At 40.4% G+C, this 25,804-nt stretch overlaps 1 protein-coding gene across 5 annotated transcripts; it reads right to left on the bottom strand.

The window, feature by feature from the left end:
* On the bottom strand, positions 1-24,212 carry LOC103174601 (MAPK interacting serine/threonine kinase 1). Of its 5 annotated transcripts, none has more exons than XM_042335354.1 (14): positions 24,125-24,212; positions 20,775-20,892; positions 18,204-18,305; positions 16,509-16,606; positions 15,741-15,820; positions 15,082-15,144; positions 13,302-13,375; positions 10,267-10,371; positions 8,780-8,835; positions 6,550-6,645; positions 5,039-5,233; positions 3,946-4,110; positions 2,979-3,022; positions 1-2,482 (listed from the first exon to the last, which is right to left on the bottom strand). In XM_042335354.1, exons 1-14 carry the CDS (start codon positions 24,164-24,166, stop codon positions 2,236-2,238), a joined length of 1,485 nt encoding a protein of 494 aa, XP_042191288.1. In that variant the 5' UTR covers positions 24,167-24,212; the 3' UTR covers positions 1-2,235. The 5 variants fall into 5 exon arrangements, with proteins under 5 accessions (XP_042191288.1, XP_042191289.1, XP_042191290.1 ...); XM_042335355.1 differs by having other exon boundaries at positions 3,973-4,110; XM_042335356.1 differs by lacking the exon at positions 3,946-4,110.
* Between the last annotated feature and the right edge of the window lie 1,592 nt (positions 24,213-25,804).

Genomic DNA, 25,804 nt, shown 5'->3' with positions numbered 1-25,804 from the left:
TTGAAATCTGAATTGTTTTTATTATGCAGCTATTTTCCATAGGTGCTCACTCGCTCATAAAATAAGTACAGACAGAAACAAAAGTCTTAGATAAATGGACTTCATTGAACCATTGTTTCTCTGGGGAAGCACTATTCACCAAACAAGATGCTGGTATACATTTCTGGCCTTTTTTCATGTAAATCTACTGATTTTATATTCTCCACCACCTTTTTCCTCAAATTATGCACCATCTTTGATAAAGCTGCTTCTGTATCTCCACCCACTGGAAGGTGTGAAACCAGTCCAGAGTAAACCGCTCTACAGCTGTCCCATTTCCTCCCCGCTCTTACTCTCTCTCTTCCCCTTCACCCACCAGCTCAGGTGCGGATCCCTGACTGTGCAGCACCTTGGGACATCCTCCTGATGTGAAAGGCGCTAAACAAATCCAATTTGTTGTTATTAAGAATTTGTTCTCAGCATAGTGCTATACTACAACAATATGGCTGGTACCTACAGCTCTCTGCATGGAATCTGTCCTACTTTTCTGGCACTAAGCCATAAAATTCAACTTACAACTACTATTTAAAAAAAATCACTTCCAATTAATTAAGACCCAATCACCTCTGAATATTGTCCATTCCCCACTTCCTCTGTTCCATGATCATGGTGGAAGTTTCTTTCAAAATCTCTTCACCTTACTTTCCTTTCCCTCCAACTTCAAAACCCTCCTTGTAACGTTTTTTTGGAACGTTCCTATAAACATTCTGCTTTTGGTCAACATTATTGAATCTCCTTTCTCTACATCATAAATGTTCATGCTTCAAGGATTTCATTCTTTATGAGATGCTAAATAACAAGCAAGTGCTAGTGACTGTAAACAAAGGTGGCTGTGTAATCTTTACAAAATTCTTCTTCTTCCTACTTTACAGGTAGTGACAGGTATGAGGAAGACTCGAAGGTAAAACTATCTCCTACCTGAGAAACACGATTAAAGTGCAGACAGGATTGGAATACACATTTGGTTCCCAAGTCCATATTTCTATGTTCTGAAGTCAACAATTTAAAATAGAGTTGTTAGCTACTATATCATCCCTCCCCGATAGCTCCACTGAAACAGTGATCATAGCAATAATTCAGCAGAAGACAAAATCTTGCATTTTTGTTGAAGGCACATTTCTTCCAAAGATTTCAGAGAAAAAAAATCTTTGCTCTAAATATTGTATTTTTTGAGGTGTTTTTACAACACTTCTCCATGTCACTGCCTGCAGTGCAATGCCATTTCATATCATTTATTTTAAAGGGTAGGCATTTTGTGTGGCATTTTATCAGCAAGAGTGCCATAGAAAGTCACACACGGAGTTCTAAAAATACAGTATTGGGTCATAAACGACTCGGCTTCAATTATCACTTGTGGTAATATATTCCACATTCCAATTAACTCACAATTCAAAACAGGTGGGGGAACAGCATAAACACAGTGTTTGAAGTCTGTAACATGAATATCACATAAGTTTGAAGTTGGCACAATGAAGTGAACATAAATTAAAATGAGGAGGGCAATGTACACTTTTCCCCTGCATTAAACTGAGCACCTGAATCAATTACGGTAAATTTCTTGTGAAATATTTCCTGAGGAAAGTATTGAGCGGATTGAGCTGCCTTTTTATTCACTATCTTTTAGTCACTTACATTATTGGATCGCATTTGATTTACTTTCTCTCTATTTTCAAGTAGATTCATTTCCTTCCACTTTTCAAGTTCACAAGCTTTATCTACTATGGTTGAGCTCCAGAATTTAACATTCTGCTGGCTCGGATCATTTTCAAAGGCATGCGCTTTTCATTCAAGTACAAATCCGAAGTTACCTTGTCTTCAAATACTGCCTTTTGGTTACATTAATGACTAATGTCCCAACAGACCTTAATGTGCAAAACATTTCAAATGATGCACAGATGTTAAAAGATAAAAATAAATATCTGTTAAGATCCTTTTGTAACTATTTACATATGATTTACAAACATTACTCAATTCTTGTCTGTGCAAAAAAATATTAGAATTTTGCTGTAAGCTGTCTTGAACTGACCAACAATACCATGTGGTTGACAAAAACATTACAGATTGAGGTATTAGAAATAGACTGAGGTCAAGCACCACCATAGCAACCCACAGCAAATAGTGATCACCACTGCACCACACAAGTTGTGTTAAAAGAGTTTTCCATCCAACTTCTTAAATGACTGAAACCTGCTGCAGTCACACAGCTCCATCACCGACACAAGTCGTGGGAGTTGCTACCTCCTGCTGCAGAGTTTTCTCAGCGTGTGTGCGGGCCCTGCGTTTAGCAAGCCTGGATTTAGAGGGAGGGGAAAGTCTCATGGAACAGATGGCCTTGACGATGGCTTCCTGCTCTTCATGCATCTCCTCGTCGTGTTGAGAGAGCTGCCTGTTAAAGGCTATGGCTTCTGCTGCAAACTGAGTCAGATCTTTTGTGCTCCCGTTTCTGAAGGAGAAAAAGTAAGTTAGCTAGAATCTTCTTGTAAAATATCTGATTGTACAACACGATTTTATAACACATACAACTATGCTAAAACCCACTAAGAGTAAATCATCATCCAAGATATAAAAACTATGAAATAAATCAGAAAGTAAGAAGAAATTCAATTTGTGCAGATAAACAGACCGATTTAGCAAAACGGTACAATTAATTCACAGACACAGCGTGACTCACCAAACAACAAGAAATGACACTCGTATAGCGCCCTTCACCTCGGAAAGATGTCCCAAAACAAAAATGGTACCAAGAGAATAATGAACATCTAGATTTCAGATAATGAACAAATCTCAACCTAATCGTATCCCTCACTTACACCATCATGATGAAACTAACATTTTAAAATCTCCCATATATTTCTATAACAGAATAGAGTTTATATGGGAGATCCAGTCAATCATCAGTCCATTTTGATGCCTTGGTCAGTGGTATAAAAACTTCTTACCTTTGTAATATCTGGGGTGTTGGCAGACGTCTTTCTGGTGCATTCTGCAAAGAAAAGCATCTTTTTCAGTTTTAATTGCTGGAACATTTCTACAGAACAACAACAACAAGATTTCATTTATAGAGCACCTTTCACGTCAGGAGGACGTCCCAAGGCGCTGGACAGTTGGATCAGGACCCGAGCAGGGGGGGAATGGTCAGGGTGAGGGGAGGGAAGGGAGGGAGCGAAGAGTGGGTAGAGAGTCGAGAGGGGAGCTGAAGGCTCGGTCAAAGAGAAGAGAACAGTTGTACTTCCACCACTTGTTAACTACCAATTATCATGAGATATGGTTATTATACACTACATCTTCAGCAATATGAAATGGCAACATTCCTTAGCAGTCTGTGTAAATTGCAATTGTTAGCAGCAGATTTAAAAAAAATAAAAGTAAATGCCGGGATAAAGATGGGCAGTGTAACTAAATTTATCCATGGAATATGTTAATTAAAAAAAATGTTGTTGAATAATGTTTCCAGATGCCTTGTTCTAAAGAGAAAATCTTGCAGTTATCTCAAGATTCATGCTGCACATCTTACTGCGCACTAACAATGTCGCTTTACCCATCTACCTCAGTTATTCCCCTTCACTCTTCTCTCCCCCCACCCCACCTATCCATTAAAGACATTTTATATTCCTCAACTTGTATAAATCAATGAAAATTCTATACTTGCTCTGATGCATTCAGCCTGAACTCTTCATGGGTTCATGTTTAATGAATGCATTACTGTTGGGTGTTGCTATGGGAATGAAATACTAGCTCAGAGAGGAAGAGGTTTGCTGCATTTAAAATAGACAAGCAGAGAAGTGTTCAGGGGCAGAAAACCATCTCTTGAACTTCTACAGTGTTTTAAGGGTTAAAATTTTTACCACCCAATACCATGGCACCTAGCCTCCTCCCACCAATCCCACTTTGCCTGTTCACACTTACCCCCTGCACCCAGGGGTGCTCAAGTACCTGTGCAGCACTTAATCTGTACTTTGCATCACGCACCAGCAATTTGCAAATTAAATCCTTTGCCCCATCTGATATACATGCCCAATCCTTTTCAGGGAACTCGTATTTGCCTTCTTGAATACTCTCAAAGAGCATGTTCTGCAGAAAAGAAATGTTAATTCATAACTAAATGGAACAGTACACTCTCCAAAAGAGCAGATATTATTTTCAGTAAAAGCAACTCTTCCCATTGCCTTCATATGAAATGCACCCTTTGCACATACAGTGAATAATAAAGTGACTTATTTTGTTTTATTTGAATAGAAAAGTGCCCGACATCAACAATTCCCTTTAAGTGACAAATGCCCAATTATATCTTCCCCATCCCTGACAAGCATTCCCATTTCTTACAGCCACAAAAATAATAAAGATTTCCCTCCCAATGTATTTACATTACACCATTACCCTTGCAATTTATCACATCTGAACAAGCTGCTACTGTTGGATTGCTAAAGTGCCATCACAGATTGCTGTGAAAACGCATGTTGGTACTGTGTATAGAAATGGTGACCAGATTCTAGCACATTGTACAGAATTTATAGGGTCCAGAACAGAAATTTTTTTGTGACCTTTATCAGTTTTGTCCTACTGTTGCACAATCCTATTGTAAAACCACATTTCACCTTGATAAAAATGCACCCATTTGTCCTCAGTTGTAGAAAATCTGTGTTTTCCCCCATGTCACCCACAATCACCAGTGATGAGAGTAGACATTGTAATTACCACAGGTCCAATGCAGCTCCTCCTAGCAGATGAGATTTTATTAAATATAATTGAAGTAGTCATTCTGCCCATCCATGGCGGTTTTGATAGTCCTAATAGGATATACGATGATGCCAAACAATCTGCTTTCTGTATTTTACATTATGATAGAAGTAGTTACTCAAGACTTGATGCAGACACAGAAACTCCATTCTGCAACTCTTGATATTTCTCACCTTATTGAACTAAAATTTCAAATATTTCAAACCACACACACTATACTGAAGAACATGGAGAGCAAAGGCTTATATCACTTGTCTCTTACCTGACAAGCTCTACAAGCCTCTCCTCTGTCCCATCCACAGCTTGACCCACAGTTCCCCACAAAGGGTGGGTATCCACTCAGCATGATGTAGAGAATAACCCCAAGGCTCCACAAATCACAGCGCTTATCATAAAACGATGCTTCTTCTGTGAAGATCTCTACCACCTCAGGAGCCATGTACTCTGCAGAACCACACTGAGGAAGAAAGATGAATTAAAGTAAGAGATATTGACCAATGATTGCCAAATAACCCAAAAGGCACCAATTAGACATCTAAAGGAAGAAATAATTAATAACATTAATTGTGGAGTTAGTGGTTAGAGCACTTGCTTTGCAAGTGAGAGACCTGAGTTCAATTCCAGGTAGAGCGAAACCTTGGGCAAGTTTCCTTACTCCACACAGAGCCTAATAATAATCCCTCCAAAAACCAGAAACAATAATAAATTGGTCATTTTCAATCTATGACTGTTTGTGGGCATTGCTGTGCGCAATTGGCTGCCGCGTTCGCCCACAAATATACAGTCAATTCACTTTACAGTGTGTTCTGTGAAGCGCTTTGGGACGTCCTCCCGACGTGAAAAGCGCTATATCAAATGCAAGGATTATTATTATTATTATGATCAATAGCAGTAAATAAACATTGGAATCAAGGACAAAAACACTTGCTACTGTTGCCCAATTTCAGCACTATATAACAACTTTGTGTAATTTAGCAGTAACGTTATCAATACCACTTCTATCACAAGTTTGCATCACCCAAGCTCTCGTAACTGGGAAATCTACGTTTACAGGAAACGACAACCACAGACTCTGTCAATGTGGCAAACAGCAGCCTGTAGATACCCATGAAAGTACTTGTGAATTAAAAGCTACCAAGTGCTGCATACAGCAGTAGGTGACAGCAAGTAAGTGTTTTGACGACAACAATAATCTACTCAAACCAACAGCTTGTGTGCATAAATGCCCTTAAAACTCAATTTCCAATATGCACAGAACACCTGTCGCGCTTTGACAATATTCCCTTCATTGTACTCCAGTGCACACATGCATTTAAAAGAACTTTCAAAACTCCAAAAGTTAGCACTGCTTTGCATACTGGTTACATTTTATGTATTTAATATTTTAAGAATGTCAAAACTTTTGTATGGTAGCTTAAAAACGTCATTTAATTCTACGTGAGATAAAATAGGTTTGCTTCCTCTAACATCAACACTGAATGTACTGTGTCACTGGAGGCTATCTCTAATGTAAATAGATCCTAAAGTGTCTGAAAACCTGTACTGCATTTTTAAATTTATATCATTCATTTTCAGTGTTATGTATTTGGTCTGAGACAATGACAGATACACCATTGTACATAGTATTGTCCCGTTTTTCGGCAACATATAAAGAAAACGAAAGATGTCAAACAACAGAATAAAAGTGAAAACAAATTACATGAATGACAATGCAGCCGGGAGTCTTTTCAGGAAACACAAATTGAAACGAAAGCTGCAATAATGTTTACATACTGGAGTCGTCAGTTCAGGAGTGGTTATAGGCGTACAAGCACTGCTCAGCTTCACCCCACTACCGAGGTCAAAGTCACAAATCTTCACAGGGGATATCTGAGGGAAGACAGATGGAAACAAGAACGTAAATAAAACATGGAATGCGCATTCATTCACTGAGTCTACTCCTTCCAGACTATGTACAATAATAATACTTGGATTTGATATAGATCCTACAATGTTGAATGCCTCAAAGCACATCACAATGTTTCTGTGAAATGCACTGACTATTTTGTAAGTAAATGCAAAAAGCATTCTGTGAATAGCAATGACCCACAAACAGCCGTCAAGTGAATGACCAATTTTATCTGGATTTTACTGCCATAGGATCTTTTAACATCAACCTGAACAGGCAAATGGGACTTCGGTTAAAACGTCTCATCCGAAGGTCAACGCGTCTGATAATGCAGTAACTCTTCACAGCAATATAATGGAGTGTCAGGCTAGACTAGTACTTTCCTAAATAGGTGGAACGAGAGAATCCTTTTAAGTATAAAATTAAACAATTTCTAATAAAATGTAGCCTATTCTCATCTCAGCAGATGAAAGAACTCAATGACACATTTGGTGACCCCCTGGATTGCAAACATAAATGTTATCTCTTTCAAACGATTGAAGTGTACAGAGGTCACTGCCACTTTTAGCCCTCCCCTCATGAGTTGTGAAAACTCCAGAAGCTATAGATAGCTCTAAACTGGTTCAAACCGTTTCAAAAGTTGATAAGAGTTGAACAAGACAGTAGGTAGAATTGGCTGCGACTTTCCGGGCATTTATCTAGATACTCAATGTGCCCTCACAAGATATCTGCCTACACCTCAAGAAGATCCAACAAAAGACTTTCATAAGGGTCTCTTAAGAGCCGAGTCTCTCCAAATACCGGCATTGTTTTTCTTTAGATTAAATCAGCCCAGATCATTAAAATATCACAGGAACATAATGTTCACTAGATGTCAGCACGTATTCAAGAAAACTCTTATCCTTGTTGAGCTAGTCAACTGAGGGTAAAAAAATGCACTCCCAATTTAAGTAACCAGGAATTTCATGAAGATTTATGGCCATAGAATAGCACTGTGATTTGATAAGTGCAGACATCATAAAACACATAATTTAAAAAGAATATATCAAATCAACGTCTAACTTAAATCAGTAAAACAACATGTCACTTTTCCTGATTCAATGGCTGCCTGGAGGCAGAAACCACTCTTTTATTTTGTAAAGTTAATTCCCATCTCTCCTCCTCATTCCTTTACGAAGTTTAATGCAAAGTCTTTTTACTCGAAGAGAATTCAGAGCAAAGGAATCGAGCATGAAGCCTCAGCCACCCACGATAAGAGAGAAATTAGTAGAGAATGAGAAATAGACAGTTTGATGAGAGGAAGATAGAGGCTGGAATGAAGGACTAGAGGATTTGATAGGTGGGGTGACACCATGGAGTGATCTGAAGACCAGAACAAGAATCTCGCAAGTGTTGCTTTTATTCCAGAATTTCAGCATCAGTACCATATTCTCCAAGACATTAACCAGATCCCAAATGTTCAATGTAAAACACAAAAGTGCATATCGGTGCTGAAATTTATGACAGTAAAAAGATCAAACAGGTAGGTAGTCTCTCAACAGTTAGCACCTCAGTACTTGCTGTATCATAAATGCAGCCAATGTGAAGTTGGTCTAGAACTTTTAGAAGTTTATTTTTTTCTATAGAATTCCTCTTTAGGGCATTTAGTTACAATTTTTTTAAAAAAAACTTCCACTTGGTTGTAGTTCCACAGCAATCAGGCACCTCTACCTCACTCGGGTAGCCATTAATTACCTACAAATCTCTACATGAGTGCTGGCAAAGTATAAGCGCTCTGAGATGCCGTCCGGCGTGGAGGGTACTATATAAATCCAAGTTGTTGTTGTTTTTGTATTCAACCACAAAGCCATTGAAATAGAGAAAAACTCCTTCCTGCCTAATGTCTCCACATATTCTATCTCCATCCATCGGAGAATCCAGATTTACAATAAGGAAAGGAAGCCCCAATTGACTTTCTATTTCCTAACCCTAGACACAAAATCAATTGTAGAATTCCTACTACCATACCAGATCAACTAACTCAGCACAAACTGAAGACACTGTGCACTTTCCACTCACGAGCATCTTATATTTCATTACAGGGCAAAATACATAAGGGATGCAAGATAAATTTACCTGTTCTGCAAATTCACAAAGGATGTTTTCCGGCTTCAGATCTCTGTGTGCTATACCTTTACAAGGGGGGGGGGGAGGAAAACAAATAGCAATTATGGAACAGAAGTAATAAAAAATCTCATGGTCAGAGTGTTGTGAATTTGAATCTAGTTGCTACATAGAATAAGTGTCCGAATTTCATTTATTACACTACCAACAGGAATACTTTACAAATAATGCATATTAAATGGCCTTATAGGCAAAAGGAGTCCTGTAGCTCAGTGGTTAGAGCACTCACTTTGCAAGTGATAGACCTGAGTTCAATTCCAGGCAGAGGGCGAAACCTTGGGCAAGTTTCCTTACTCCACACAGAGCCTAATAATAATCCCTCCAAAACCAAAAACAATAATAAATTGGTCATTTTCAATCTACGACTGTTTGTGGGACATTGCTGTGCGCCATTGGCTGCCGCGTTCGCCCACAAATATACAGTCAATTCACTTTACAGTGTGTTCTGTGAAGCGCTTTGGGACGTCCTCCCGACGTGAAAGGCGCTATATCAAATGCAAGGATTATTATTATTATTATTAAAATCACCAATATTATGATTTCACCTCCAATTCGTCATGTAAAATACAGTTTTCTGATTTAATTCAAGTCATACACTGCCTTGCCTGAATCTCTGTACAAAATGGTAGGTCTGGGCAAGAGAACGGCACAATGGTTGCTGCCTTGTACACTTGCCCTGCTAAACAGGTTAGTTGTACCTCATCACCCAACAAAGCAGAATAACTGAAATTTAAAAGCTACAGAGAGACAATATGCATTTGTCCAAGCTGATGCCAAATCTGTTTCTATAGCCTCAAGTGAACATTAACCAGATGCATTCAAAATGTGCTCCTGCATAATTGCTGCTATGACTAATATAACGCAACAGCTACTTTAAATTAGAGAGCTTCTAGATCAGCTAGCCACATACGTTTTTACTGTGCATGCTGAATTTTGCCTAATGTTCAACATATTTAAGTACATTTAGTAAAAGATGAAACTGCACTTGCCATTCCTTCCTCCGATCAGCACATCAAATACAACATCAGACAAAAGGGCCCCATAGCAGCGTGTTTTTTTTCCCCCCAACTATATCTCGGCTGAGATTATGAAACAATGTTAGCAAAAATAAGCACTTATTCTCATGCATGTTATTCTTGTACATTGTGCATCCATCAGGCATTCTGTAGTGTGTGGATATTAAGTGGATTACATTATAAGAATAACATTAAGTGCTTCCTACAGACAATGGGTAGAGATGGCTAATGGCTAAGAGTGGATTTAAAGGTTGCAATATACTGCACTTAGTACATGATGTACAACTCTATGCACTTTATACAACAAAGGATGAACAGTGGTCAAGGAAACAAACCATCCAAGTTGACATTTTAAACACAATCACAAACTGCAAGTACAGTTCTTATGATTTTCACTAATAACTTTCTTTTAGTCACTCATACCTTTGGTGTGCAAGAAGTCCAAAGCAGATGCAATGTCCTTCACAACAATACTCGCTTCTTTCTCATTGAAGTGCTTTTGTCTCTGAATGTGAGTCAGGATTGAGCCTAAAGGTTACAAATTCAATCGATTTAGAAATGACTATTTCTCCACAAATGGGTTTCTACAGAAGATAGAATGAGGGTGTAGCCAGGATCCTATGTAGCCTTTCCTGCCAGCGCAAGAATACTGCAACACCCAGTAGTAATCAGAAAGTCTACGCCTGTGATTCTACACAAAATGAGATTCTGATCATGTTACTGCAGAACTTCAGTGTTGGACGTAAAATGAGTAAGTTCCATGTTAGGGAACTGCCTCTTAGTTAATTATTTCATCCTCTTCACAGCCTAACTGACTATGGGATGCTGCCAGTCGGTGCTTTGATTCAGAAAACACTTTTCCCTCCTACTCTCCCACAAGATAAAAAGATCGCTTTCTTGTTCTTCCTCTGATCTAAACTTCTTTCCGAAATGAGTTCAGTGACATGCATGCTCAATGCCTTTTCAGTTGTTTTTGTTTTGAACGAACTGCTAAATTAAAGCAGTCAAAAATAAGGCATCCTAACTCACTATTTTATCCAGTTTGCAGAAACCCTAACCTCAGGGAAATCCTAACTTCAGCACATTTCTTGGCAATCTTCAGAATTTGTCTGCCTTAGTACAAACAATAACTCCTTTGTTAACTGATCAAAGTGCTCAGTCTTATTTATTGACTGTTATGGGCTCAGAGGATGTACTGCAATTTGTACAGGGTTATCACACCTATTTACAAGACCACCTGCACAGTGTGACTAATATTAGACTGAAGTGGTGGGCATGGGTGGGGTGGGAGGAAAGAGGAGGCAAGGAAAAAAAGAGTGGAACATATTGAACAGAAACACTTAAAGGTTGGAATTGGGTTTCTACAGCACATTTTCAAGTCAGAGGTCGTAATCAATGAAATCACAGAAACGAAGGAAGGAGCAATTTCTTTGCCAGAACATAATAAACCTGAATTAAACATGGGAAGTAAACAAATTGCGGCAGCTTCTCCCAACCGTTTACACTAATGCATTTTACATTTGTTTACAACAGGATTAGTCACAGGCAAAATAAGCTTGAACAAAATTTGCGCAGCTGGTGCCTGTCAATTACTAACAGTCAAGCTAACACTTGTCCACATTAAGAACATAAGAATTTGCTACGCAAAAGAAGACCAAGGTCCATCTAGTTCGCCTTCCACCATCCTGGCAATTGCTTGACATATCGTGGCCCAAACTATATACTGTATCCTGTGATATTATTTTTTAGCAGAAATCTATCCAATTTGTTCTTGAAACAAATTATATTTTCTGTCTCCCTAGGGAGCCTGTTCCACACGGTTACTACTTGCCTTGTTATTTTGAGTAAACTTAATAAAATGACAAAAATATGGCACCCGTAAAAAATAAATTTGTCTGTATCCACTGTCTATGATGAGCGTCGGTGAGTCTTTATCATTAGCATAAACAATGCTTTTCAAGTAAATATTTCAACATCTCAATGGCCCTGGTGAGAGATTTTCTAACAATACAATAAAAACACTATAGAGGCTGTAACAAATTATCGTACATATGAAAAATATTTCAGATATCAGAGACCCAGTGGCTCATTATGTATAGGAAAAAAAGCTAATTCTAAGGTAATTAAAATCCTGCAATGTCCACGTAAACCAGGCTAGCAACGATGAGCAGTTATTAATAGTCACCTGAGAATCAAGACGAGCTGGAAATCATATTATTTAATTCCTAGGGAGAGTCTTCAAACAAATTGATTGGCAATGGTGATATTAGTAGGAAGTTCTGTGTAAAACATATTAATGCTTTTGTGCAGCAATGCTTCTGAATAACATCATAAAGCAGGACTGCAGAGGTCAAGTGTTTTTATTAACACAGTCTTAAATCCAAATACAAAGCCATGTAACACCTTGTATTTAATTTTGTTCCATTTGAGATGTACACAATTATGCATTATATAGTATTTGGAACCCTAGGCTAAGATTATCAGCCTGTATGGGGGGTGGGAGTGGAGGAGAGAAATGGAGTGCCTAGTTTTTCCTTTCCAATTCTCAGGAAAGGGAATTTCCAATTTTAGCTTCCACAGCAACCTCAATTCAAATTGAATAGGAATCAAAAATGTACATTTTGCAGATGGGTGGGATGGGGTCACAATTCTTAAAATCAAATTGTATTCTCTCTCAAATTGCTGCACTCTTATAAAATGCTATTTTAACAAAGCAAACTAACTATATTTTCATTTTAAAAAACACTAAATGAATAGATTTATATCATAGGGCATGCTAGGCTACCCTTTTTTAAAAAAATTAAGAGATTTGACTGCCTGATGCCGTCTTAATATTGTACCACTCAATTGGTTTGGATATAGACTATTTTTTTACACTCCTAGTTCCACATCATAGCACTGCATAATGCATTAAAAACAAATTGCTGCCAAGAAAACTACTGTCAGGTCTAATTGCCTGATGCCACTTTCTACTATGATTTACATCAAAGAGGTGTTGAATTTGTATGCATGAGCGGCACACCTGACATCACTGTGCCATTCATGATGATATCATACATTCACACATATGGAATGGCACCAAGGCCTCTTGTTCCAGCAACACATTTTGTTATAGATGTGAGGCAGCTCACTGCCAGGGGGCAGATTGCACTAGAGTTGGAAACTTCCTCCGCTTTGCATTACAAATTTGCCCGAAATCCAAACACTAATCAGGGGTAATGAAGTAGGATAAATTGGCTCACTTTTTATCTACTTCTGGCCCTTCCTGTCAGAAAGCAGCCCACTCTTCCTCTGCTCAGTAACTGGCCTACCCTTTCCAAGAGCCAGGGGACAAATTAAATTTATCACCAAGTCACATCCTGCCCCCCGTGATACAACAAATGTATCCGCACTGCCTCCAACCCAAAGTACTTTACAATGCTCAGTATTTTTAGCAAGAGAGAAGAAACAAAACCCACCTCCTCGCATTTTTTCAAACACCAGGTAAAACTGAGCTTCATCTTCAAAAAATTCAACCAGTTCTAAAATGTTCCTGAGATAAAAAGAAACAACACTTTTAAAAATTCCAAAAGCCTTCAGTGGACAACACAGAGGATTATAAAACACTGTCCCAGCTGAATGAAAAACAAATGAAAACATTCGATCATGGCCTGATTGCCTTTCTTCTCAGCTCATGTGTCCCTGCAGCCAGTTATCCGTAATCTCTCACTGGTATTCTTCCACCTCATTCAACAACGATCCACCCTGAGCAATAATTCCCAAAACAGATTTGTCTCTTTTATTGGATAGCATCCATTTGACAATTTCATATTTGTGCAAATGGATTTCTGTTTCTTTTAAAAAAATGCTGGTTTATTCAAGCAGTGTTTGGCTGAAAAACAATCGTCAACTTAAAATACTGAGCAGCACATTCACATTAAAACATCCTATATTTCAATAAGACAGAATTTTTAAAATTATTGAGATCTCTAGAATTAACATTAAGGGCCAGGATGAGGGTCGATTCACACTGCTTCAGACCTGCTGCACAGGATATTTTCTGTGTCCAACAAGCGAGATAATTTGAGATTTCTCCTCGTACATGTGGAAGATTTAATTAATACATTTTAAATTCCTCCTTCAAAAATTATTTTGGGAGAAGAAATTTTACATTGAAAATAACTAAACCCATGTTCCCTTGATATTCACAAGCAGATGTGAGATGTTTATGGAGATACTTGTATTCAGCAATTAAAACTAATCATAAATAAACAAGTATGCATATGTGACAAGCCTAAAGGGGGAATGCAAGAAAAATTGCAAAATAAATTAGTCCAGAAACGAAGGACGAAGGTGAAGTTTTGTTCATTTTATTGGCCACAAGGTAGGTAACTGAGTACTAGAAAGTGAATAACAGGATTCCAGTCTTTTGGGGAAAGAAACATTGTTAGGGCTTAAATGTCTGAGACTCTAGATTTCTTGTAATGCAGTATTATTTGAGTAAACAATCAAGTTAGCAAGAGTAAAGCGCAATAAATAAAATCTGGCATGTTTACGTGCAGTGAATATTGGAATTAATGGAATTTAAAAGGGTTTATAAATACACATTCAACAAAGAATATTCATATACTAATTTGCAGGTGACATACGACTAAGGTATTAGATCCATATAGAATAAGGTGAAGCAAATTATACAGCATTTGTTCAAATCTTATTCCAAGCATTGTGACCAGCTTTAGTTAAAATCCAATTGAAAAAAGGAGTTGGTACAAAAAGTTTTAAGGGCAACAAAAATAACACTGGTCTTAAATCAATCAGTGGTAGAGAGAGCCAAAGGGAGCACAAGGTGATGTTACTGGGGAAAAAAAGACCAATGAGACACAAGATCAAATACATTAAACTCAGAAAGGAAATTAACAGAGTAGATTTGCAGATTGCTTTTGTATTGAAGCAGAAGAGAATGCAAATACAAGCTTTAAAAAAACCTTCAAGGTTAAACATAATTAAAGGAACAACTATGTCTGCCTCCAGGATGGAACTTATCCAATTTCTGTTCTTAAAGAAAGATGGACAACTGTTTTCATTTGATAGATAAACAAAGAAAAGAGTTCTGTTTTGAACCACAGCAGCACAGAGTTGAGACACAAGAGTTTAATCTCCCAATTCACTGAACTTAGCCACACTGGATAGGGAGACACCAAGCATTGCCCTGAAGAGGACGATATAATCAGAGGCTGAGACAATGATCTAATTTCCTACCTAAATATTGTTAAAGCCCTGTGTGTCTCTCCTTGGCTGCAGTTGTGCAAGCCCCAGGGAGACCTGAAAACAAGAAATTGAAAACAATTACCCTTTAAAAGGTCTGTGGGGCAGTTCACTTTGTAGTGTAGACAGAATTATCCATTCCAGGAAGTTCTTCAGTTCAATACTTGAACTGTGCTTTGATCTCAGCCAGGTTGATGGCTGTACTGGTCTCAATAAGAGGAAAATAAGTTAACTAGGGTTCCCGTTAGCTACCAGTGCTCCAGTGTAGAAATTTACAGCACAGAAAAAGGCCATTCAGCTGAACGTACATGTGTGAGGGTTTGACAGACAGAATGAGGCTCAGCTCTCATTGTTAAGTAGTCTGTAAACACTCACTGTCTGGGCTCATACAAGCAGAATTGCCTTGCAGTGATTGAAAGGCTATATGGTCACTCGCACCTATATAGTGAAGCAGGAGTTTTCAACTTCAGCAAACAACGAGGGGAAAAAAAACACTATGTGGGAGGGGGAGGATGGAGGGAAAGAGAAGGCAAGTATACTAAACAATTAAAAAAAAGTTCAACCATCATAGCGTCACCCCCAACCACTGAAATTAACCAAGTTATTAAGAGCAATGGCTTTTGGTACAGCAGTCTTCAGAGTCTGAAACTTACTGATTTCCCTGACACTGATATAAAGTCTCAACCTCACGGAACACCCGACTTCGGCTCAGATCTATTTTTTTCTCAATGACCTACAGAAAAAAAATCAAAACATGCTTATTTCACTGTTTTAGTTCATGTAAAATAAATACCGTAGATGGAAACGTGCCTTTTCACTGGCTTCCCATCACAGTTCAAGATCCTGGTCCTCATCTTCAAAGCCATCTATGGCCTTGCTCCCAACTACCTCTGTTACCGCCTAACCCCCTACCAACCTGCTCGCTTCTTCCACTCAGCGGGCTCCGGCCTGCTTCACGTCCACCTCGTCCACCCCACCATTGGCCGATGGGCCTTCAGCCACTCGGCCCCCACCCTCTGGAACTCCATCCCAGTCAATCCGCCTCGCCCCCTCCCTTGCCTCATTCATGATCCGCCTCAAGACCCTCCTCTTCGACCGTGCGTTCGATCATCCTCCTTCCCCCCTGCCTGCCCTCCACTCTCCTCCATCCCGACCCCCAGCTCAGGTCCGAAACACTGATTGTCCAGCGCCTTGGGACATCCTCCCGACGTGAAAGGCCCAATACAAATGTCATTTTGTTGTTTTCCTGCAACTTCAATATGCTAAAAGACTAACCAGTCAACTACACAAGCTACACTCATACAACACTTTATTAGAATGAATCTTACTAATGTTTAAATTAATAAATCATATTAGTTGATACTGCATCGCTCTGTGACCCTTTGTTATGGTCCTCCATGAATTGTAACAAGCCTCCTTACCTTTACAGCATATTCCTTACCACTGTGCAGATGCACACTGCTTCGAACCTTTGCATAGGCTCCTTCACCCAGGCATTCATCTGTTAACTTGTACGAATCTGTCAAAGGAACAAGCATCATTTCATTCAGAGACCAGGGTCTTCCACAATCAGAAAGCAAATATCTAGCTGGTTGTTGCTCTGGCCAACAATTATTTCTATTTAAGAAAAACTTTGCGAGAGCTGGTTATAATTGGGAGAATTGTCATGAAGAACTCAGGTAGTGAAAAGTAGCTGAACTAAACAGCACAAAGTTGAAATGGCCAGACCATTGAAGGCTCCCGGGTTAACTACCATCTCTACTGTTTACAACAACTTGCATTTATATCGGGTCCCTCACACAGGATAGCGCCCCAGAGGTGCTTGTTTAGTAGGAGTTAGTTTCACAGGACAATGGCCCTAGCAGTCACTGTTAAAACAAAGAAAAACATAATACTGAAGGGAAAAATATATTTTTTTGAAAATGGTTCGACTTCAAAAAGCGATCCTGAGGGTGAGGTTTTGCTTAAACAAGGCAAAGGATTTATTTTGCAAGAAGTTGCAAGCTCATTTACAAATTAGATGTTTACAGAATCAAATAAAGCAAAGTAGCTAATGAATCAATGAATTTTTTGTATTGGTGCCGGCTCCCTTTGCTTTCTATTCTATAAGAAAAAGTGCCAAATCACTGCATTAGAAAAAAAGGATTACATGTTCGCCATTCAGAAAGTATTACAGAAAAATGTCAAAACATTTTGAATTTAAGAGCTGGCTAAACAATTGTTTGGAATGGAAAAGATAGACCGAGATAACAAATTACTCCTTTTATTTTCATTGTGCTTGAGGCATTGTGAATGTGCACAGAATTTCATCTCATTAGGCAGCAAGTCAAAAATAAGCATACATAAGAGAGCAATTGGATTAAAAGGCCAATAGCACTTCAATAATACATCTGCTGAATTTCTGTGTCTGTAAGTGCTGCTCATTTGATTTGCCAAACTTGTTTTTTCTTGCTTCAAGCATTCCTATGATAAAGTCTATCATACAAAGCAGGATGCAAATAGCTTTACCAGTGTAATCAGCAGTTGGCCCATTTTAACATTTCTCCAAAACTTTTTTGTCTCAGATATTTTCCTTTCGTAGAGATAAAAATCTTCAAAACAGTAAATGGTCTCACAACTGATAATTCCTCAAGTTTTTGTCTTGTTTCATAAATGGAGCAGAAATAAATTCAGCAGGAATGAAAATTTGATTTTGTGTTGAAGAATGGCTTTAATTGTAGCTTTTTACATTTTGCAGGCTTATAAATGTAATTCACACTTTTTCTAATGTGGCGACACAAGATGATGCAAGATCCCAAATAGATCAGAATTTACCAGATGGTGAGTTACAAACGCAATGAGTTTCAAAAGAGAGAGCATTGGTTTGAACAACAATAATAATCTTTGCATTTGATATAGCGCCTTATCACGTCTTCGAGATGCCTCATAGCGCTTCACAGAATACACTATAAAGTGTAGGGACTGTATTTTGTGGGCGAAACGCGGCAGCCATAACACAGAGTACAAAGGAGCTGTATGTGAATCTCTCTTACAAAAGGTAATTCCAATGGTAAACCAGCTAAAAAACAACAACTTTTGAAAAGTTTTAAAATTGAACGAAAGCCGCAGTCACTGACCTTCAAATCTTCCAGTAAAACTATCTGAAGCTCTGGTTCTTCGCTTTTTCTTGTTACGTTTGCCATTTTCTGCAATATTCACCGGATGACTGAACATAATTTCTGTGTGGACCCAGAAAGGGAAAAAGAACCTGTCAAGTGTTTCAATAATCAGCAAGCATACAGCCCATTAAGAACATTTACATTTATATAGCTCCTTTCATGTCAGGAAGAAGTGCTTCACTCTGTTGGCTGGGCACACAAACTGGGGAAAGGTCGGAACTGGAGTGTGAATTCTCTGTATTTATAACCAAGTATTTGCCACAATAATAACAACTTGCACTTATATAGTGCCCTCCATGCGAGGTGGTGTCTCAGAGTGCTTAACAATGGTGGAGCCTAAGGCCGAGCCAAGGGGAGGGGGAAGGTGACCATAGGCGTGGTCGAAAAGGAAGGTCTTCAGCCATGACCTGAAGATGGGGAAGGAGGGGGCGAGGCAAAGGGGTTGAGGGAAGGAGTTCCAAAGTTTCAGGGTGTAGTGGCTGAAGGCACGGCTGCCGATGGTGGAGCAGAGGATTCAGGGGTCGTGGAAGAAGCCGGACCCAGTAGAGTGGAGGCAGCAGGTACTGCTTTGGGGAGAGAGGAGGTTACAGAGATAGTGGGGTGCCAAGGAATGGAGGGATTTAAACACTACAGTGAGGATCTTGAAGTCGATCCGCTCTGTGACAGGGACCCAGTGGAGTTTGGCAAGGACTGGAGTAATTGATGTAGGTTTGGTGCGGGTGAGAATGCGGGCAGCGGAGTTTTGGATGAGCTGGATTTTGTGAACAGTGGAGGAGGAGAGACTGGCGAGGAGCGGGTTAAGAGTAGTCCAACCGAAAGCATGGACAAGGGTGTCGGCTGCTTTTGGAGTGTGGTATTGTCGGAGACATCAATGTGGCGGAGGTGGAAGAAAGCGATACTGGTCAGGGACCGGATGTGGGGGAGGAAGGATAACTGGGGATTGAACCTGACGCCTAAGTTGCGCACAGTTTCGGAGAGTTTCAAGGATATGTCGGAACTGTGGGATAGAAGATGTCGGCAGGAGCCAAAGAGTATGGCTTCTGTCTTATTGACGTTTTACTGCAGGAAAATAGCGAGGCTCATGAGATTAGAAAGATATCAAATGCAGGATAATGATAATAAAGTGCTGCCATGAACTAAGTAACAAAATGGCAGAGCAAGCTCGTTTGACCAAATATCCTTTTGTTTTGTATGGTGGATGATATTTGATAACAGTCAACCCTGCAGGACATCTGCAATGAAACATTGAGGTCTTGTGGTAACTGTGTCTTGAAAGTCTGATCATGTACATGGTTTTCATTTTGTCTTCAATTATTTCCTAATACTTATTAGTGATAAGTTGCACATTTATGTAGGTTATTACAAAAGTGGGACAGACACAATAGTATGAGAAGTAATCTTTTGCCACTGAAAAGTTTACATTGGATGCACTGGCAAAACCTATTCACTATTGCTTACAATACTTAATTAGGCAGTAATTAGATCTCTGAATCTGGTCACCTAGATATCTCGATCCCCTGAGTCGCTACACAAAGTGTAATTGTACCGCTCATTACCTAATACACAAACCAATGAGTCTGGCTCATACAAATCATACATCTGCTGAGAAATAAAATCCTAGCAACGTCTGCTGTGCTCTCCGGCTTTGATTACTTTTTATGTTGTCCATTTGTTCCCATCACCTCAGGGCCACACGTCGGAAAGTGCAATGTTGATTAGTAAATAACAAATCAGGCTCAACAGATACATTGATTCAATTAAAAAAAATAATTCCTCTAACAGTGCTTCAGGATGTAGAGAAAAGTCATGGTAGCTGAGAGAGAAAATTATTTAAATTTTCCTCCTTTTTGCTTATTGATTTGATTTTTTTTCCCTTCCTGGAATCATCCAACACCAAGCTCCTTCCCTTTATCACCCAGAGTTCACCAGTACCTATAGCCAGCTAACTGGTGTCCAAATGAACCCAGAACAACCTACTTTTCCAGTATCCCTTCCACTGTGGTGAAATTGGTCAACATACTGATCGTCACCTACGAGATCTGGGATCAACTCCAGCTGAGCCTGATTGGATGCAAATCTCCTTGGTTATCTGTGAGGGTCACGTGTGAAAGGAGTTTGGGCAAGCTCAATTTAGTTCCGAGGTTGAAGCTAAGCACACAACACCTCCTTTAATTGGGCAATTTCACTCCAAGGAACAAGTATGCGAGTCAAGGTAAGGAAATTAACTGGAAATACTAGAAAGACTCCACTGGAAATAGTTGAAAATAATAATATAATAATAAAATATATTATTATTATATATAATTGAAAAGACCACAAACACCAGCAGCGGTGTCAAGAAAATTTCCAAAATATGCCTTAAAACACAAAGAAAAATAATTGCAAATATACTTGTGTTTCTTCACTTCGGGTTCTATTTTGTAAATGACATGTGCTATATTTAAACAACATGCTTGGACAGCAAAGAAGGTGTAGAAATTGTTGCCTTGAGAAGGGGAAAAGATAAGCAATAGTCATATAATCCAATACCTGTTTTTGATTGGAAGATCTGAGTGGTTTGTTCAGGGAAGATGGCGGCTGGCTGGTTGGAGCAGTTTCTGCTGTTCAGATCACCTGCGTGGTTTGAAGCAGGTAGAGTGCTGTGTAACTACAAGTGGAACAATTAATCAGTTAAGTAATAAATGCCTTATAGAGCTCATGTAGAAGCATAAGTTGATGTTGTCACATTGCCAATGAGGTATGACGAATAGACAGTAAGGTTTAAAGTGATGATTTTTGGTAAGAATGGAGAGGGAAGAGTTTTGTGCATTAAATTCACCATATACCATTACCCACTAAAACATCAGGCAATGGCCTGATCAATTCTTATGTTTGAGACCATCCAAGTTTGATTTGACCATTTGGAGACCATGTGGAGTCCTGCAGCTCAGTGGTTAGAGCACTCGCTTCGCAAGCGAGAAACCTGGGTTTGATTCCCAGCAGGGAGACCATGAGCAAGTTTCCTTACTCCACACACCTGATAATAATCCCTCAAGAAAAAAAAACAATAATAAATTGGTCACTTCAATCCACGACTGTTTGTGGGACACTGCTGTGCGCAATTGGCTGCTGCGTTTCGCCCACAAATATACAATCGATTCACTTTACAGTATATTCTATGAAGCGCTTTGAGATGTTCAGAAGACGTGAAAAGCGCTATATTAAATGCAAGGATTATTATTATTATTTATTTGGAGAGATGCAATAACGGGCTATGATGTCTCACCTTGGGAAACTTCCTCATTGAGATTAATTCATCACATGGAAAATCCCAAATCTGGGTCCTATTGCTCCATAGGACAGTGCTGTTAGAGATGGGAGGCTAATATATGACAATATCTCCAGATTCATTAATAAGGAATCCAAATCGGGATTCCTTCTTGTAACTAGAAGTACATTCACAAAAAATAAACTCCATTGTAGGCTGCATCAGGACAGCATACCTGCGAGTTGGCATGATGTTCTTCCAGATTCCAATGTGCTTCATCATGCAGTAATTTATTAGGGCTAACACAATTAGAAACCTCATATGTTTTACAAAGCATTCAGCATATCTTTTTCACAAGGCTGTACCACCTCTGACTGGTGAATAAAAACATACATCAAAACATTTTTTCCCCATATGTAGTGACGGTCACAAGCGACCTATGCCGTAATAAAATAATATTAATCCTCGCATTTGATATAGCACCTTATCATGGCTTCGAGACATCTCAAAGCACTTTGCAGAATACACTGTAAAGTGAACTGACTGTATATTTTGTGGCCATCTTCAAAAGTGGTAAATATTTTATTCACAAAAACCTCCAAGAAGTGCTTGGTTTACAAAAGCTGTCTCTCGCTGATTTTAAATAACATTTGTATTTTTATAATGGGAGGAACAGCAGCTGCAACATGGTGATGAACTTATTCTGTGATGTCAGTGCAATAACATGAAATACAGAAGTGAGCGGGAGTAGGGGAGGGGTTGATTTCTTCTTGACACAAAGTGTTGCAACTTTGACCATTTTGTCAATATGGGAAATCCCATTTTAAGAAGACGCCATTAATCACTTAAATAATTTCTTGCTCAGGAATTTTATTTCAACAGCCCTAGAAATTGAGCAGTGATGTAAACAGAGAACGCCCTCACTGAGTAATTGTGGAAGAGCATTCATATGAGTAGGGAGTAAGGACAGCCCCACAACTCACACGTAGCAATACACCTTATTTATAATATTACAGAATAAAATTCCAATTACCCTCTGAATATTCTATTCATAGTATAAGTTATAAATATACTAACCAACTTTACTGGCTTTCAGCTGTTCAGAACCCAGGGATCTATCAGTGAGTAGGTAAAACCAATTTATGAGTACTCAATACCATATACCAACGCTCTAATTTAAATTCCATAAACCCCACCTTACATACGGAAGTTTATGAAATGCCTTCTGAAATCCAATTAACCAAAACCCTCATCAGCCCCTACGGTGACTCGATTCATACTGCCCTCAAACTAATATCTTTCGAAACCCGAAAGAAAAAAAAAGGAAATATAAAAAAAATCGATCCAACTGTCTGTGGTGTAACCACAAACCAAATATCTAAGATTAAAAAGGACAATGCTCAACGCTACTAGTCACCCAACCTCACAAACTTGTCAGTCTGGAGTTTACCTACAGCACAAATAATGCTGCAGAAACTCGAGCAGTTCGGACAGTCTGACCACCAAAAGTTACTCTTTCATTTCCTCTTGGCTTCGGTTCCAGCCATCGACATCCAGTTCGATGACTTTACTTTACGCTCCCTCCCTTCCCTCCCCTCACCCTGACCATTCCCTCCTCGCTCCCTCCCTTCCCTCCCCTCACCCTGACCATTCCCCCCCTCCTCGCTCCCTCCCTTCCCTCCCCTCACCCTGACCATTCCCCCCCTCCTCGCTCCCTCCCTTCCCTCCCCTCACCCTGACCATTCCCTCCTCGCTCCCTCCCTTCCCTCCCCTCACCCTGATCATTCCCTCCTCGCTCCCTCCCCCTCCCCTCACCCCCTCCCTTCCCTCCCCTCACCCTGACCATTCCCCCCCTCCTCGCTCCCTCCCTTCCCTCCCCTCACCCTGACCATTCCCCCCCTCCTCGCTCCCTCCCTTCCCTCCCCTCCCCCTGACCATTTCCCCCCCCGATGCTCGGGTCCCGACCCCAACTGCCCGGCGCCTTGGGACGTCCTCCCGACGCGAAAGGCGCTCTATAAATGAAATCTTGTTGTTGTTGTTACTGCACTGTGGTTTGTTGAACAAGCGACACCTCCACCGCATCCTTTTTTTTAATATAAATATATATATTAACAAAAAAAACTCAACGTTTCCTCACGACTAAACTGAGGAAACTTATCTCTGTAATTCTTGCGGCTCAGAACACACACACAACCGAAGTCACAGCTTCCCACAGGCATTGGGGTTTCAAACATCCAACACTGTGTCCTGTGTTTATATACACCGACCGGTGCTGAATTCCATCAAGTGTCAATACCACTTGAATAATAATAATAATAATAATAATATTCCTTGCATTTGATATAGCGGCTCATCGCGGTGGCGAAGACGTCTCAAAGCGCCTCGCACTGTGAAGTGGAGTGACTGTGCACTTTGGGGGTGAAAAGCGGCAGAGCCCGACTGCCCACAAAAGTTCTGGAAGCTTCCACGCGCAGCGCTCTTCCACTTCACTTCGGGCACTGAAACGCTTCGGAAGCCAAGAGGAGCAGCTCCTCCCGCTCCGCGACTCCACGCAGCTCCCGGCACAGACAGCGAGCGGCCGCAACAAACCCCCTCCCGCGAGCGGGAGGTCCTCTCACCGCCCGACACTCACCTGGAAACTCTGTCCGCACAGCCCACGCTCTGCCTCCGCCATCTTCCCGGTCCGCGAGCGATTCCCCCCTCCCGCCAATCCTGGCCCCGCCCCTTGAGGGCGCCGCCGCGCTGGGAGCGATGACGGTACTCGGGCTGACCCCGCCCCCCTCCCCCCTCGGCGCCATCTTGGTAAGGTCATGCGCAAACCCCGCCCCCCCCCCCTCTCTCTCTGCCTGGATGGCTGTACCAGAGCTGGAGTTTGTCAAGTCTCACAGCAGATGTCTTTAATAATAATAATAATAATAATAATCCTTGCATTTGATATAGCGCTTTTCACGTCGGGAGGACGTCCCAAAGCGCTTCACAGAATATACTGTAAAGTGAATTGACTGTATATTTGTGGGCGAACGCGGCAGCCAATTGCGCACAGCAATGTCCCACAAACAGTCGTGGATTGAAAATGACCACTTTATTATTGTTTTGGGGGTTTTTTTGGAGGGATTATTATTAGGCTCTGTGTGGAGTAAGGAAACTTGCCCGAGGTTTGGCCCTGACCTGCCGGGGATTGAACTCAGGTCTCGCGCTTGCAAAGCGAGTGCTCTAACCACTGAGCTACAGGACTCCACTCTTTCTTGGGGAAGGGAACTGTATGGACTCCCTGGACTGGACTCACTGAATGTCTGTGTATCTTATTTTTTAAAAGAAGGAAACAATATCCATTTTGCAATCTGTAATATCTCAAACCCATTAAGTGTCACTGCCATCATTCTCTCTGTTTTGATTGGTCCCTATTACTAAATAGCCGGGTACCAAGAAAGCTCTCAAATCCTAAGGATATGATCAGCAAGACCGTTAACCTCCAGCAATGAACTGAGGCTACCTCCGCAGCCAAGTCCTTCGTCATTGAGGGAGCAACGTTGGATGGTCGACGGCATTTCCTCAAAACAGTTTCAAGATCTCCTCGGAGTTGGAAAAAAATGTTGTCGATGTATTTTGTGTTAGTGTACAATTGTACATGTTTCGACAATCTTAAACTAAGTTTAATGAAAATTTCAGCGCTTTAGGACGTCCTCCCGACGTGAAAGGCGCTCTTTAAATGTAATTTTGTTGTTGTTGTTGTTGTAACCTGGGTGGGTGTGAGGGCATTCCTAGCCTGCTTTCTGCTCAATTCAGAAACTGAAAGTGAGAAATTATTCCATTAACAACAACAACATCTTGCACTTATATAGCACCCTCCGCGCAGGCCACCATCTCAGAGTGTTTAACAGTGGCAGAGCCTGACTCCGAGCCAGAGTGGGGAGAGGAGGTGGCCATAAGCACGGTCGAAGAGGAAGGTTTTCATGCAGGATTTGAAAAAGGGGAGGGGGGCAAAACGGCAGGATTGAGGGAGAGTGTTCCAGAGTTTCGGGGCGTAGTGGCTGAAAGTGCGACCTCAATGGAGGGGCGGAGGGTGCAAGGGACGAGCAGGAGGCCAGTCGAACGGAGGCGCTGGGTGATGGATTGGGGAGTGAGGAGGTCGGAGAGGTAGGGAGGCGCCGAAGAGTGAAGAGATTTGAACACAAGGGTGAGGATCTCAAAGTCGATCCATTCGGTGATGCCAGTGGAGCCTGGCCAGAACTGGTGAGATGTGGGTACGGAGTTTTGTCCGGCTAAGTATGCGGGCAGCAAAGTTTTCAATGAGCTTCTATTCTATTACCAC

Source organism: Callorhinchus milii, unplaced genomic scaffold (genome assembly GCF_018977255.1).
Source record: "Callorhinchus milii isolate IMCB2004 unplaced genomic scaffold, IMCB_Cmil_1.0 Scaffold5, whole genome shotgun sequence".
Classification (NCBI taxonomy): domain Eukaryota; kingdom Metazoa; phylum Chordata; class Chondrichthyes; order Chimaeriformes; family Callorhinchidae; genus Callorhinchus; species Callorhinchus milii.
The sequence above is the reverse complement of the archived record's forward strand: the minus strand, read 5'-3'. Positions and strand labels throughout refer to the sequence as shown.